This window comes from Theropithecus gelada, chromosome 11 (genome assembly GCF_003255815.1).
Source record: "Theropithecus gelada isolate Dixy chromosome 11, Tgel_1.0, whole genome shotgun sequence".
NCBI classification, from domain to species: Eukaryota; Metazoa; Chordata; class Mammalia; order Primates; family Cercopithecidae; genus Theropithecus; species Theropithecus gelada.
Window position 1 is genome coordinate 78,564,251 of NC_037679.1, and position 16,230 is coordinate 78,580,480.

Here is a 16,230-nt window from a genome sequence, read left to right on the forward strand (position 1 = left end):
TCTTTACTGTCTCATTTAATCCTCCCAATAGCCCTTTGAGGGAGGAGCTAATATTTTCCCCATTTGAAGATGAAGGGGTTGTGAATCAGAGAGGTTTAAAACCACCCTAAGGGAGTGAAAAAGTAGAGTCCACCCAGAGGGAGTGCCCTCTAACACCTTCCCATCGTCCACACTGCTCCTCAAGTCCAAAGGTGCTTAGAAATGGAACCTGGGCTTCCTTCCTTTAGTCTGTCTCGGCTGAGCCCTGCTGAGAATACGCCTATTGCTGCAGTAAGCATCCTTCTCTCGTCAGCTCACACACAGAGTCCCATACAGAGAACATATGTCCCTTAATAATAACAACCCACCCTCTCCCATGCACTGGTTGAGAAGAAATTGTATTGGATAGAGAAAACTTTCCATTTTATAATCTGCTTTTTCCTCCGCTTGCCTGATGCAGTTAATTATTTTACTCCCCATCGTTCCTCTTGTGATGTTAGGTCAGGGGAGTTTTACATCGCGCAAAGCAGTGAGCAGGAGGCCCCGGGTGAGTGGATTTAAAGGCGAAAACTGCTCTTCCCTGCAAATAGCTCCCTTCACACAAATAGCCTGGTAATCAGCAATAATGATGAAGAAAACGTAGGGAACATACAGGGAATTAAATGAGAATTTGCTAAAATATTAAGCGTTTTTAAATGGGCCTCCACAGTATCAAGGGAGCACTTCCCAAGCTCGTTGAATGAACATCCTGCAGCCTGAAGTTCCCAGAATAGACTGGTGTGTCTGACATGAAAGTACAGACCTTCCCCTCAACCACATTCATCTGTCACTCGGGCCTTTCCAGAAGATCTGGCAGCTGGACATCTGACTGCCTTGCCTGAAGACGGGCTGAAATTCCACCAGAAAATTTGCTTGCTAGGTTTCTCTAAGTGTCCAACAGTGTCTGCCCTGTCTCTTTCTGTGGCGTTAATTGATAAGACAAGCATTTATCACTCTATTTGTATCCAGGGGTTTGTTACAGCCTTGACTTTTTACAGGATGCTCCCTGTACAGCTCCTTGAAAGAAGTCTCTTCCTAGTTGCAGCACCAGGAATGGCCCAGCATCTCCTAAACAGCTTTTTAAAAATCTTACAGCCATTAGGAGGAATCACATTAGGATTGTGTTTCCCTCTTTGCCTCAGCCACTAGGATGCCCAGGGCCACATTTGTGCACCAGATTATGTGGCACGGGTAACAAAACCCATGACAAGTAACAAAACTTGTCTTACCTGGTTTTGTTTTCTTGTTTTTTTCTGCCTTCTGTCTCACTTAAAAAAATGTTTTTGTTTCTAATTCTTTTTAGAATAAGGGCATGAATAAGTTGAAAAAAATCTCTTCCCAACTTGTTAATTACTACAAAAAAGTAAATGACTGAGATGCAGAGGTAAAGACTGAGAATTTTTTTAGAGACAGGATTTCACTGTCACCCAGGCTGGAATGCAATGGCACGGTCAGAGCTTACTGCATCCTCAAAATCCTGGGCTTAAGTGATTCTCCTGCCTCAGCCTCTCAGGTAGCTAGGACCATTGGCATATGCCACCATGCCCAACTGACTTTATTTCTTTATTTTTGAGACAGAGTCTTGCTCTGTTGCCCAGGCTGGAGGTCAGTGACTCAGTCTCAGCTCTCTGCAACCTCCGCCTCCCAGGTTCAAGTGGTCCTCGTGCCTCAGCCTCCTGAGTAGCTGATACTGCAGGCACTTGCCACCACGCCCAGCTAATATTTGTATTTTTAGTAGAGATGGGGTTTCACCATGCTGGCCAGGCTGGTCTCGAACTCCTGACCTCAAGTGATCCACCCGCCTCCCAAAGTGCTGGGATTGCATGCGTGAGCCACCATGCCTAGCGTCAGTGCCTGTTCTGTTCTCTGCCCCTACAGACCACAGTCTGTCTTGGGACCTAACAGGTCACTCTGACAGCCTTCCAATCCATGAGAGAATCTGGACAACAGCAAACCCCTGGCACCTACCAGTCACTGATAAACCACCCAATTTAGTCCTTGACCTAGTGGCTCATGGAATCTTCAAGGTCAAGGTCCACGCTGGTGGGACTTCCCAACGGAAAGGCTGACTAGCCACATTTGGAAACATCCTGACCATCTACCAACCAGCGCAGTGCACAGCTGGGCTCTGCAGTGAACTCACCACTTGGGTTCGGACCTCAGCTCTGCTCCTTTCCAGCTCTGTGACCTTGTCTCTCCTGACCTCAGTTTCCTCATCTGCAAATGGAAGTGATAATAACAGCACCTCTAACATAGAGTCATTGTGAGGATAAATAAGTTAACACACGTGCCCAAGAATGGAGAGGTTAGGAGAGTGAGGCACAAAACTGGTAAGAAGCACTAAAGTGTACCGCAGATGCGAAATCCCGACAGTGCCTAGTTCACCTTAAAAGGGCTCTTATGTGAATGCTTTGCAGTATCTCAAGTGTACACTGGAAGCACTTGAGAAGTCTCATTGAAGTCCAGGGGCAGAGAGGGACCTCTAGAGCTCTGTTCCTGTGGCCCTGCACGTGAAGATGTTAGACTGAGTTATTAGAAATGAGCTTCTTAATTTGAATGGTAAAGTCTATGGCCTCCTGGAGTAGGACCCTGGAGTAAAGCAGTTGAGAAGGAGATGCCCAGACCATCACTGTCACCTGGTTCTCCCTACCTTTCCAGTTTAGGACACAGCCCACCCTTCCTTCTTTCCTCTCTTCCTTTCTTTTTTCCTCCCTCTCTTCCTTACTTCCTCTTTCCTTCCTTCTTCCTTTTTTCTTTCATCCCTTCCTTTTTCCCTTCCTTTCTCCTTCCTTCCCTCTCCTTTCCTCTTCCTCCCTCCCTCCCTTCCATCTTTCCTTCTTTCCTTTTACAGAGAAGAACCTTTCTGTCAAACAAAAGTCTTAAGTAGAACACTGTAAACTAAAAATAAAATCCTAAGCCCCCTCCAACCAGCTGAGTAGACCCCCTCTTGGCCAAGGGAACTCCAGAAAAACCTTAAAAACTGACTTCTTGGCCATGACAAGATGGGAGGTCAGACACCCTCATTATACTCCGTTCCTTTTGGAATTTAGACACAACAGCTGCCCAGCATGAATGTTAAAATAGAGTTCAGAAGACTGACAAAACTGTTTGTGATAATAAGATACCAAATTATAAACAGGACATAAAACTCCGCTGGACAAGGGCAGAACTACAGTTCACTCTGACCCAATGTATTATGTCTTGCTCTTGCAACCCAACTCTGGCAAAATATCACATGATAATGTGCAGAAACTGCAACCTACTGGATCCTGAAATGTGTGTGCTATGGATTCAGTTGTGTCCTCCCCAAATTCACACATTGAAGTCCAACCCCCAGGAACTTCAACTTTCCTTTCTGCCAACTGCAAGTGTTTGAATAAAGTTCTTCCTCCTTTAACCAGTTACGAATTAAATAAATCTCTGAACCCACCTATGACCTGTAAGCCTCAGCTTCAAGATATTCCACCTTTTTTGGGCCAAACCAATGTAAAACCTGTAGGTACTGATTTATGACTTAGACTGTAACTTCCACTTCCCTAAAATGTATAAAACAGAGCTGCATTCTGACTGCCTCTGGGCCACTTACTCAAGGCTTCTTGGGTTTGTGTTTTCTCCAGGTCATGGCCACTCATATTGGCATAAACCTCTTTGGAATATTTTACAGAGTTTGGTTTTATTTCCATCAACAACACCAATTTCTAAAACATGCAAAGTCAATATTTTGGTAGCACACAATGTATTATATGATGTCATATAACATTTTATTCAATGGAAACTAAACTTTTCTTGGTTTAAAATTGTACTTGCTCAGAGCCTTTGCACATGCTGTTCCCGCTACTGGAATACTCTTCCCCCTACAAGTATCTGCATGGTTTACTCCCTTACTTCTGCAAACATCACCTTCTGAGTGAGGGTTTCACTGACCATCTTTTTCTAAATGCACTGACACCCCTCATCCCTGGCAGTCACTCTTCCCACTTGCCTGCTCTGTTCTTCCGTAGCAGTTGGCATTTCGGGTACCATTTACTTCTTGGTTTTGAATCTGTCTCCATCCTCTGGAATACGAGCTTCATCAGGGCCAGAACTGTGCAGCTATTTTGTTTACTGCTGCATCCTCAACACACAGTGCTTGGTACATAATAAGCATTCACCAAATATTTGTTGAATGGTTTCATTGAATGGTTTGATAATGGTACAGTTATTTAGGCAAACACACAAATTGGAAATTGGGATTAATCCATATAATAAAGAATCTGACTCCATTCTTGATATTTGACTACTGATAAATTTCAAGCCCCAACACTCCATCCTCACCCTCTACACCATTTCCTTCTGCCCTATATCTGGGCAAGTTGATAAGAAAGCCCAGGTGCATCCTCCTTTGATGCTGGTGGGAAGTTCAAATCATCCCCAAATGTCTCCCCCAAATACCTCACCCCCTAACTACCATAAAACCCCAAGCCACTGGCCCCTTCCTGCTCTTTCAGGCAGTTTTAAGACCTGCTTGGGAGACTTCCCTGCTCTCCCCAGAAAATCTAGTTATGTGAGTAATAAACCATTTCATATTCTCTTGGTGTGTGCACTGTGTTGAGGTAAGAGGTGGGACTCTATACCAGAAGTGGGTCTTGGACACCAGACCAAATTGAGGACTAGCTGAAACAGGGACAGGGTGGAAGCATAAGATACGTCCATCAGTGTGCCATGTCAGTTTACCATTGCCATGGCAACACTCTGGGAGTTACTGCCCCTTTCCATGGCAATGACACAATGACCCAAAAGTTACCACCTTTTCCCTAGAAATCTCTGCACAAACCACCCCTTATCTACATGGAATTAAAAGTGGGTATAAATATGACTGCAAAACTGCCCCGAGCTGCTGCTCTCAGCACACTGCCTATGGGGTAGCCCTGCTCTGCAGGAGCAGTCACGGAGCTGTAACACTGCCTCTACAATAAAGCTGTTTTCCTCTACCACCAGCTCACCCTTTGTTCTTTCCTGGGTGAAGCCCCCAAGCTAAGCCCCAATTTGGGCCATGTCTGCCCTGAGTCAGTATCAGTCTTGACTTCTGAACCAAATTTTCAGTGAATGATCTGTTACAGATTGCATGTTTGTGACCCCCAACACATTCATATGTTGAAATCCTTACCCTCCTCCCAATATGATATAGGAGGTGGGGCCTTTGGGAGGTGATTAGCCTCCATCTTCATGAACGGGATTAGTGCCCCTACAAAAGAGACTCTGGAGAGCTCTCCTGCTCTCTTTCCTCCATGTGAGGCTTCAGTGAGAAAATGGGTCTCCAACCTGAAAGAGGCACCTCACCCGAATCCAATCATGCTAGCACCCTGATCTTGGGCTTCCAGCCTCCAGAAATGTGAGAAATAAATTTCTGTTGTTTAAGCCACCCAGTCTATGGTATTTTTGTAACAGCAGCCAAAGCAGACTGAAACAGAGTTCATCCCATCTCTGTAAAGTAGCATGACAATGAAAAGCAGTTGCTGTCACATCAGTCTCACCTCCCAGGTTATCTCTGCATGTGCTTTGTTTGTGCTACACAGAGAAAAATCCTCATGTCTGAAGTTAAGAGGTCGCAAATGCTAACAGTTTTCCTTTTATCAAGTTCCCTTGCAGCTTCAGGACCCTCACTGATTCACAAGCTCGAAAGCAAAATGGAAGCATATTTTTGTTTCAAACATGAATTCCACCTCATATTAACTGCTCACATTCCTAAACTTAAAAATAAAAGCCAGGTGGCCAGGCACGGTGGCTCACACCTGTAATCCCAGCACTTTGGGAGGCTGAGGTGGGTGGATCACAAGATCAGGAGTTCAACACCAGCCTGGCCAATATAGTGAAACCTCATCTCTACTAAAAATAAAAATAAAATAAATAAAAAAATAAATTAGCTGTGCGTGGTGGCACATGCCTGTAATCCCAGCTACTCAGGAGGCTGAGGCAGGAGAATTGCTTGAACCCAGGAGGTAGAGGTTGCAGTGAGCTGAGATCACACCACTACACTCCAGCCTGGGCAATAGAGCGAGACTCTATATCAAAAAACAAAAATTTAAAAAAGAAGTCAGGCAAAAGCACCTATAACTGACAATATGGCATTACTAAGTGATAACAGGTTACCCATTCATTTGCTTTTGCACAATTTTATACATAAGGAAACAGAGAGATTATTTTGTAATGACAAGAACATGAGCTGAGCAGATATGACTGATCCTTGCCTGCAACTGACTGTCTGGGATGGATAATTGACATATGGCATAAACATTCAAAAAATGTTACATGAGCTGAGAAGCAGGGTTTAAATTTAGAAAATGTTCAGTGGTAATCTTCCAGTGGCACATTCATAAAGAGCAAAAATACTGCATTTTATAGAGTCTAAACCACCGTCAAATCTAAGATATGCCACTAAAAACAAAAAAAATTAAACAATGAAAAGAATTTTTTACTTAAAAAAATTTAACATAACAAAATAAAAACACGGCCAATTAAAATAAGATGGTTCTTTCTTATCACTTAGAATTTTTATTTTGTAAAAATATTTTAGGCCAGGTACAGTGGCTCATGCTTGTAATTCCAGCATTTTGGGAGGCTGAGGCAAGAGGATCACTTGAGGCCAGGAGTTTGAGACCAGCTTGGGCAACATAGTGAAACCCCATCTCTGCAAAAATTAAATTTTTTTATAAGATTAAAAATATATATATTATTTCCTAATTTCTAAGAAAAACTCCTTTTTTACCTACTTAAATAATTTCTTAATATTCCATTTATATTTTTATATTCTGTTCAAACCAAAAGGAAAACACAGGTAAAATACATTTTAGATATTCCTCAAACCTCTTCACATTCAAAGCCCAGCTCTTCAGAATCACCCTTCCACTCTTGAGTGAACAATGTCCTATGGAACATTTCTTAAGAGGATGCTCCTCTATTGTCTCCAGGATTTCTTCCCAGCTGCGGACCCAACTCTGAAAGCTTTTATAATGGCACTTTCTCGTTTTTTAAAAAAAATTTTTGAGATGGAGGCTCGCTCTGTCACTCAGGCTGGAGTGCAATGACGTGATCTCGGCTCACTGCAACCTCCGCCTCCCGGGTTCAAGTGATTCTCCTGCCTCAGCCTCCCGAGTAGCCAGGATTACAGGCACCCGCCACCACCCTGGCTAATATTTGTATTTTCAGTAGAGACGGGGTTTCACCATGTTGGCCAGGCTGGTCTCGAACTCCTGACCTCAAGTGATCCACCCGCCCTGGCTTCCCAAAGTGCTGAGATTACAAGCATAAGCCACTGCACCATGCCTACTCTCTTGATTTTATAAGAAAATGTCAAAGAAAAAGACTTTTCTGACTTCAAACTCCTGGTCCAATGATTTATTGCCTAGAGGGGGCGATTGTGCAGTCAGGCTACCAGGAGTATGAACCAAATGTAAACCTATAGAGGCCATGACAACTGCAAAGCAACTGCCACATGGCTGGCTGTGATTGTGAATGGCCAATGACTGTAAGACGCAGTTTCACGTCAAGGATGTTGAGATGTGAAAAAATGGGCATTTCAGAATTGGTGAACGGAGGCCGATGCGATAGAAATGTACATAATGCATTGATTTGGTATATAACAGAATGTTTTGTGTTGTGGGTGTTGTTAATAGCTTTAAAAGCTGTTGAAAACTCAGACATTTGTAGATTCCTGAAGCATTTTTAGGTACAGTCCAAGCAACTCCCAAATCCAGGCTCACTTAAGAACCCAAGGCCCTGCGCCGTGTTTCCCGCCTGCACTGTCGGCTTTAGCTCTAGTCACTCTCCTGTGCTCCAGTGTTTTAAAGATAGCTATAGTTCCCTAAAGAGGCCATCATCAGACTCACCATTTTGCATTTGCACCTGATATTCCATCCACTGGTATGCCATGTCCCACTTTGTTCTGCTGGTGAATTCCAACTTAGCCCAAATAATACCTCCTCCAGAAAGCCTTCCAAGATTTCTCTAGGTTCCTATAGCCCTTTGGTACATTAGGTTGAGAGTATTGGTTTGTGGGTGTTTTTCCTCCATTACACTGTGATCTCCCTGGGAGCAAATGCTTTATCTTGTTGCTTTGTACAGCCCCAGTCCCCTGAACTGGTGCCTGGAATAGCAGGTTCTCAGCCAAGGTCAGCCAGAAGAATGAATGAATGAAACGTTATCACTTAGCTGCCACCTGTGTGATGTGATTTGAAAAATGCTGTAAAATCCCCACCTCCCACCTCCCAGAATTTTCCTAGTGGACATTTGTAAGAATCCTCTGATGAAATGAAATGCCCTTAATGACACCTTAACTCATCTTAGCAAATAAGCAGGGGTCAACTAATCACATGAGTCTGGCCATGACAGCTGGCTGGGAATATTCCCAAGCAAAACTGAGCACAGAGAGAGACCAGAGGAGAGGAAGAAGCCACCCTCACAGACAGAAAGAAAATACGACTTTCTCCAGGAAGAGGTCTCCAGCCTCCCCCTAGTCTCAATTAGGTGTCCCCTTCCCCAAAGCCCAGAGTCCTGCCTCTCCCATTACCCTGTGCTATTATTGACTTCCTGTATCTCTCTCTCTCTCCCCCCTACTAAGCCATGAACCCTGAGGGACCCAATGTCTTGTTCATCACTGAATCCCCAACAGTCAGCACAATACCCAACACACGTTGGTTGCTCATTAGGAATTTGGAGAACAAACAAAATTGAATTTGAGAACCAACATTTACATGTAGGAACAAAGTGGGCAGACAGACAGAAAGAAACATGTAGACACCTCTGCATCAGTCCTTCTCCACCACAGGGCTGCTAACTCCAACCCCGAGGTGAAGACTGGCAAAGCGCAGGGAGGTGTGTAGCCCATCAGGGTTGAGAATGTCTTCACATCAAGCCAGCATCAAGACATCTGATTGGGAAATAGTGGCTGAGTTGGGATGAAGAGAATAATGAAGTCCCAACATACGTTACTTGACACAGCAAGAACCCACACATTGGTACTTGAACTTCTGTAGCAGTCATGCTCACAAATGTGAGCATTTAGGCAAATCAAAGCGAGGGCAGCCTTGGCCAGGAGCCTAGGCCCTTTAGTGCCTGCTATGCCATTGATTTTCATGGAGAAGCCCCTCTTCTGTGCCAGATACAGGAAGCTGACCCCTTCCCATGCATGATGGTATCTGATCCTACGGGCTGTGAATTGTTATGTTCACTCCATAGCACCTAGCAAAGTACCTGGTGCTATAAGTGGGCACTCCATAAATATTTGTTGAGTGATGGGATGATGAAGGAAATCAGGCTCAGAGAGATTCAAGGACTCGACCAAGGTCTTCAGTACAAGGTAGATCTGGAATTCAAACTCAGGTCTAGCTGAGTCTGGAAATCGACAGGTGGGAAGGCCCCTGCCCTGCAGGCACAAGGGCATGCTCAGAGATTATTGGTCCCAAGACAATAAGAGTCAACTCATCTTTTTTTTTAAATTTGTGTCTCCTTCTCCTCCCTCGCTCCCTCTCTCCCTCTTTCCCTCCCTCTCCCTCTCCCTCTCTCTCACTCTCTCTTTCTCTATTTCTACCTGTTTCTTCGTCTCCATCCCTCCTTATCTCTCTTTTCTCTTTCTTCTCTCTTTTTCCTCTCCTTCTCTTTCCTTCTCTCTCTCTTTCTCTCTCTCTCTCTGTCTTCCCCCACCTTCTTCCCTCTCTCCCTCTTCCTGCCTGCATGTCTCCAGCTTTTTGATCCAGTCTGTGAAGATAGGCCGTGGATATTTTGCTATTCTGAGGGAAGAGACTGCAAAGAAAAAGAAGCAACAACAACTTCAGAAACTGAAAGAGGAAGAAAGAAATAAATTCCAGCCAGCCGAAAAGATCTCGGAAATCCAGTATGGGGACACCTTATTGAGGTAAGTGGTTGCGGTAGCTGTGGCACTGAAGGTTTTAGGAACGACCACTAAGAGTGAACCCTGCCTGGTTAGGTCGAGTGAGTGCAGCTATCTCAAAGCAGGTGCCCCTTCTCAGCCAGGCATCTAACACCTTCTTTAGTGTGACCCAACCAATCTTGATAGCCTCGCTTTCTGGTATTCGCTGGAATATCTTCCACTTATCACTAACCACCCAGCTTAAATGCTGCCCTTTCCCAATACTTCCTGGAATTCAGTCCAACCATCTGCACCCATTTGCACTCCAGGTCCCCATAATACGTGTTTATATGCTAGTTTGTTTTATTCCACATCAGTATCTCTGTTCCATACCTTCAACTGCAGCCCCAGAGCCTGGCTCATTGTCCACAGAAAGCAGGTGCACAAAAAAATGCCTCTTTTTTTTCCGTTTTTTTTTTTTTTTTTTTTTTTGAGACAGAGTCTAGCTCTGTCACCCAGGCTGGAGTGCAGTGGCGAGATCTCAGCTCACTGCAACCTCCGCCTCCCGGGTTTAAGCGATTCTCCTGCCTCAGCCTCCCAAGTAGCTGGGATTACAAGTGCCCACCACGATGCCTGGCTAACTTTTTTTTTGTATTTTTAGTAGAGACAGGGTTTCACTGTGTTGGCCAGGCTGGTCTCGAACTCCTGACCTTGTGATCTGCTCGCCTCAGCCTCCCAAAGCGCTGGGATTACAAGAGTGAGCCACTGCGCCCAGCCTCCTTTTTTTGTAAAGGACTTTCCCTTCGTTGGAAAAGGACTATCAACAGATTGGTCCACTATGAAATGCCCATGCATATAATAATAGTAATAACAACAATAACAATAAATACAACCATATTGATGTTTACCGTGTGCTTTATGCACACCTATTTGGCTAAATTTCAAAACATTCCTGAGATAGGTGCTACCATTGGCCCCATTTTAGAGATGGAGAAATGAGGCTTAGAAGTTAACTAATCTCCCCCAAGGTCAGTATTAGAAAGCAGCTCTGAGTCCCAAACTCAGTGGCATCAAAATCCATCGACTGCACCATTTGGCATGGACAAAGTCCTGGGATACTGTGAGCTTGTGCAGACTGAATGAGGCACAAACCAAGGAAGAAAAGAAGTGCCAAAGCAGCCAGGGAGGAAATGCAGGGTAGAAAAATGGCCTGCAGCTATAGCCACTCTCCTGTGAGAGCAGCTGTTGCAACCCTAGCTACACATCAGAATCATCTGGCAAGTTTTTCAAAACACCACTGTCCAGGCCAGTTGCATTAGGCTCTCTAATGTACATTAGCTTTTCATACATTAATTTTTTTTATTTAAATAGTTTTTGGGGAACAGGTGGTGTTTGGTTACATAAATAAGTTCTCCAGTGGTGATTTCTGAGATTATGGTACACCCATCACCCAAGTAGTGTACACTGTACCCAATATGTAGTCTTTTATCCCTCACCCTCCTCCCACTCTTCCCTCGGGAGTCCCCAAAGTCCATTATATCATTCATATGTCTTTGCATCCTCATAGCTTAGCTCCCACTTATAAGTGAGAACATACGATGTTTGGTTTTCCATTGCTGAGTTACTTCATTTAGAATAATGGTCTCCAACTCCATCCAGGTTGCTGCAAATGCCATTATTCTGTTTCTTTTTATGGCTGAGTAGTATTCCATGGTGTATATATACACCACATTTTCTTTATCCACTTGTTGATTGATGAGCATTTGGATTGGTTCTATATTTTTGCAATTGTGAATTGTGCTGCTATAAACACGCATGTGTAAGTGTCTTTTTCAGACAATGACTTCTTTTCCTCTGGGTAGATACCGAGTAGGGGGGTTGGTGGATCAAATGGTAGCTCTGGTTTTTGTTCTTTAAGAAATCTCCATACTGTTTTCCACAGTGTTTGTACTAGTTTACGTTCCGGAAAAAAAGTGCTCAACATCGCTAATTATCAGGGAAATGCAAATCAAAACCACAACGCAATACCACCTTACTCCTGCAAAGAACCGCCATAATAAAAAAAAGTAACAGACGTTGGCTTGGATATTCATAGAATTTTTTTAAGTTCCCCTAAGTGAGTCCAGTGTGAAGCCACGGTTGAGAGCCATTATGCTAAGGCTGCCTTCAGGAATCTAAACTGCCAGGTCATTTGCTGAAAATGAAATGGAAGCCACGACAGACACCCCCTTTCCTCCGCACTATTTCCCAAATTCTGTTCTTCAGAATGTTAATTTAGAGAATGTGAATATGTGCTTCTTATAAACAAGGGTCCTGCCAATGGAATCGTATAATATGTGACCCTTCTGTGTCTGGCTTCTTTCACTTATAGTGCATTTGAGGTTCCTCCTCAACAGACAGCAGATTGGTGGTTGCCAGAAGCTGGGGGCAGGGGGAATGGGAAGTGACCAGATGTGTCTGGGGTCCGCCTTTTGGGAGTGATGAAAATGTTTTGTAACAAGAGGCGATGGTTGTACAACATGGTGCAATGTACTAAATACCACTAAATTCTCCTCTTTAAAACAGTTAATTTTATGTTCTGTGACTTTCGTCTTAATAAATTTTTTCTTCAGGCCGGGCATGGTGGCTCACGCCTATAATCCCAGCACTTAGGGAGGCTGAGGCAGGAAGATCACTTGAGCCCAGGAGTTCAAGACCAGCTTGGGCAACATAGAGATTCCATCTTTATTTAAGGAAAAAAAGAAAAACATATATAATTTTTTTCAAAAGGAACAAGGGTTCTTGTCGGTGAGACCTGGGGTATCAAGTCAGAGAAGAACTGGACCTCTTGAAAGCCCAAGGTTCCAGGTGATGGATGAAAACCCAGACTGCAAGACCTCATGGAACTGGTATATTTCCAGTCACCTCCCCCTGAATCATGGCTGTTGGGATCCCAGAATACTGTGGAAAGGTCTCCTCCTTGACTCCTCATTGGTGTAGACCCTGGGATCAGCACAAATTATGCCTTCCTGACCGAACTCTATGGCACCCATAGAGTCTGATACTCCTAGTGACAGACTGGCAGCCTTTCCCTGGAATAAAGAGAAGGCATGAACTCACAGCTCTTTTTTCAGGCGCTGTGCTCAGATTGACAGGCAAACCCAACAGGCACTGGGGAAAGAGGGTGTTTACGAAAGACACTCCTGTGCCTGTTTGAACGACTCGGGTGTCATGTTCCACTTGTTTGGATGGAGTTTTTCATCCATGGTCGTAGAATGCAATTCTCCCCTCTCCGATCCATGTTTCAGTGTGTGAGACATGGTTTATTTAAAGTTTAATAAGTTTAAATATGCATGAGATCGCTCCTCTTGTAGACTTTGGTCTGGTTGTGTCTTATCTGGTAGGTTCTATAAGCTATACAAGGATGGTTATTTTATTAAAATAAAACTGGAAGTCATTATGGCAATGTAGCCATCAAATGCACGGGTGGGAGGGTGTTATAAAGTAGCATTAGGAGATTGTCTATATCCAGACAGGGTAGTGGCGGTGAAGTACACGAGCCTTGGAACCAGTTAGGACTTCCCGCATACAACTGTTTAACTTTGAACAGATCCCTGTACCTCTCTGAGTCTCCTTTTCTTCACGTACACAAATAAATGGTACCAAACTCCCGAGCTTAATTAATTAATTATGAGGATTAAATGAAATGATACTTAGCCTAGAGCCTATGTATAAGACATGCTCAGTAATTGTTCCTACTATGACTCAGTAAAGTGAGTTTGAGCTCTCTGAGCCTCAGTTACCTAAAATCCTTAAATGTATGGCTAAAAATCTTAATTTCCACGAAAGCTAAAAAGCATCTCACATCTAACAGCAATGCTTCCATAGATAAAATTCCTATCACAAAAGTATAACAAATACAAGTGTTCATTTATAAATACTTTTTAAACCAAGTATTTGATCTTGTGCATCATAAAAGCAAAAGGAATTATTTTCTCCTGTCTGGATCTAAGAGCATAGAATACATTGTTTTAGACAAAAATTTTAAGTCTGACAAACTATGCAGGGGAAAAAAAAATCAAGCACGTCCTCAAAGATTTCTGCCTGCAAGCAGTCTCTCCCACTGTGCTCGGTGACCTCATTTTTCAGCTGCAGATTCAGCTGAAAAGGTGGGAAAAAATGACGAGTAGAATTTGTTTTATTATTGTGGCTGAGAGAAGACATAAAACCAGAGATTAGGAATGTAAAAGCTGGGTTAATTTCCACATATCCTAAACCACTGGAAGCATGGTTGAGCCAGTAAGAAAAGGTCACAGCAATGTATTTGCTTGTGGTTTTCTCAGCTCTAGGGTTGAATAAAGAGTCAGTGGAAGTGAACATTGGAGGACCTAGATTCTGGTCCTAATTTTTGTTAACTTTGTGATCCCAGAATTATTCTCAAATTCCCAGGAGGAAGGTATACCCCTAACTTGTGTCCCAGCATCATCTCCACTGGCCCCCTCCATCCCATTCCCCATGCTGAGCCCCAAGCTAAGTGATCTTTTCAAAATATAAATTGCACGCAGCTTAACACCCTCCATGGTTGCCATTCCTTGCAGGGTAAACACAAAAGTCTCAGCAGGGGTTCCAAGGCCCTGGATGGTCTAGCCTGTGGCTTGCCTCTCCAGTCCCAGCTCATAGCCTCCTCTTACTCACTCTACCCCAGCCCCACTCTCGTACTTTCTTAGTCATGACATGGCCTCCTCTGCAGAGTCTTTACACATGCTGTTCCCTCTGGCTGGAAGGTTTTTCCCTCCTCCATTTACCCAGTTAATTTCCATTCAACCTTCAGATTTCAGCTCAATATTTACTTCTGCTACAGTTACTATTGCCATGAACACCCACTCTAAAATCTTGATTATTAACTCAAGATAATCAGAACTGCTTTCTCTCATAAATCCGCAATTTGAGTAAGGCTCAGAGGGGCAGCTCAAAGGACCCATTTCCAAGACAGCTCACTCACATGGGTGGCAAGTTATATTTGGCTGTCAGTTCGTGAACTCGGTTCCTTTCCCTGTGGGCCTCCTCACAGGCTGCCAGCTTCCCCACAGCATGGCAGCTGAATGCAGCTGAATGCTGAGTGAGCATCCCAGGACACAGGGAGGAGAGGTTGCCTGGTGCCCGGAATCACATTACTTCTGACACATTCTATTAGGTCAGCTGGTCACAGAGCCAAATGAACATAGACCTACCTCTCGATTGGAGAAGTTTCAAAGAATTTGGGGGATATGTTTTGAAATTTCCACAACTTCCTCAAGGAAGTACAGTATTCCCTGGCTTCCATTTCAGTCAAATTTACTATTCTAGGCTATTAAAGCACTTTCTCTTGGAACACTTATCACAACTGTACGTTTGGTTATGCCCATCTCCCCCACTAGACTCTAAACTTCAGAAGAGGAGAGGCTGGATCTCTTTCATGCATTGCTGTATTGGCAAGCCCCCAGCTCAGAGAAGAGGTTCAATAATTATTGGTAGAAATGAATGAATCAAGGAACCTGTCAATGATCCAATCAATGAAAGTACTTAGACTGTGGCTCAGAAACTAAAAGGCCTTCAGGTAACAGGCAGATGGCATGAATTAGAAAGAAAGGCAGAGAGTGAGAACCAGGGATGCTTGTATTTGGGGTAACTCAGGAAGCACACACCTCATTCAAAGCTGTCTGTGGCCCATCCTTTTTGTCAGTGGAAACACAGGCCCCGAGTGGCCAGAGCTTTCAATTTTTTGAAGGCCAAAGTTTTTCCATTTTTATGTGACATCTCCCAATTTTAAAATATAGACAATTGATTCAATTACACACACACACACACACACACACAGAGACTGAGAGAGAGAGAGAGAGAGAGAGAGACAGAGAAAGACAGACAGAGACAGAGAGAAAAAAAAGAGTAGATTAATTAAAATATGTCTGTGGGCTGAATTTGGCCATGGACAAAAAAAATATGTATCATAAAGCCAGGAGCGATGTCTCACGCCTGTAATCCCAGCACTTTGGGAGGCCAAGGCAGGTGGATCACTTGAGGATAGGAGTTCAAGACCAGCCTGGCCAACACAGCAAAACTCCATCTCTACTTAAGAAATATAAAAAATTAGCCAGGCATGGTGGCACATGCCTGTAATCCCAGCTACTCAGGAGGCTGAGGCACGAGAATCGCTTGAACCTAGGAGGCAGAGGTTGCAGTGAGCCAAGATCACACCACTACACTCCAGCCTGGGTGACAGTGAGATTCTCTCTCAAACTATATGTATCATATGACTCAAGCATGACAACAACCCCCCCCCCCAAAAAAAACCCTATTTTCCATAATGGAAATGATTTGCTCTGCTGTAATGGTGGAAGAAAAAACACCTA

At 43.8% G+C, this 16,230-nt stretch overlaps 1 protein-coding gene across 1 annotated transcript in view; it reads left to right on the forward strand.

The window, feature by feature from the left end:
- CCDC60 (coiled-coil domain containing 60) overlaps positions 1-16,230 on the forward strand; it is a 204,411-nt gene that overhangs the window by 121,359 nt on the left and 66,822 nt on the right. The window contains exon 3 of the mRNA XM_025402707.1: positions 9,737-9,907. Within this exon, the coding sequence (XP_025258492.1) occupies positions 9,737-9,907 (171 nt within the window). The remainder of the gene's footprint in view (positions 1-9,736; positions 9,908-16,230) is intronic.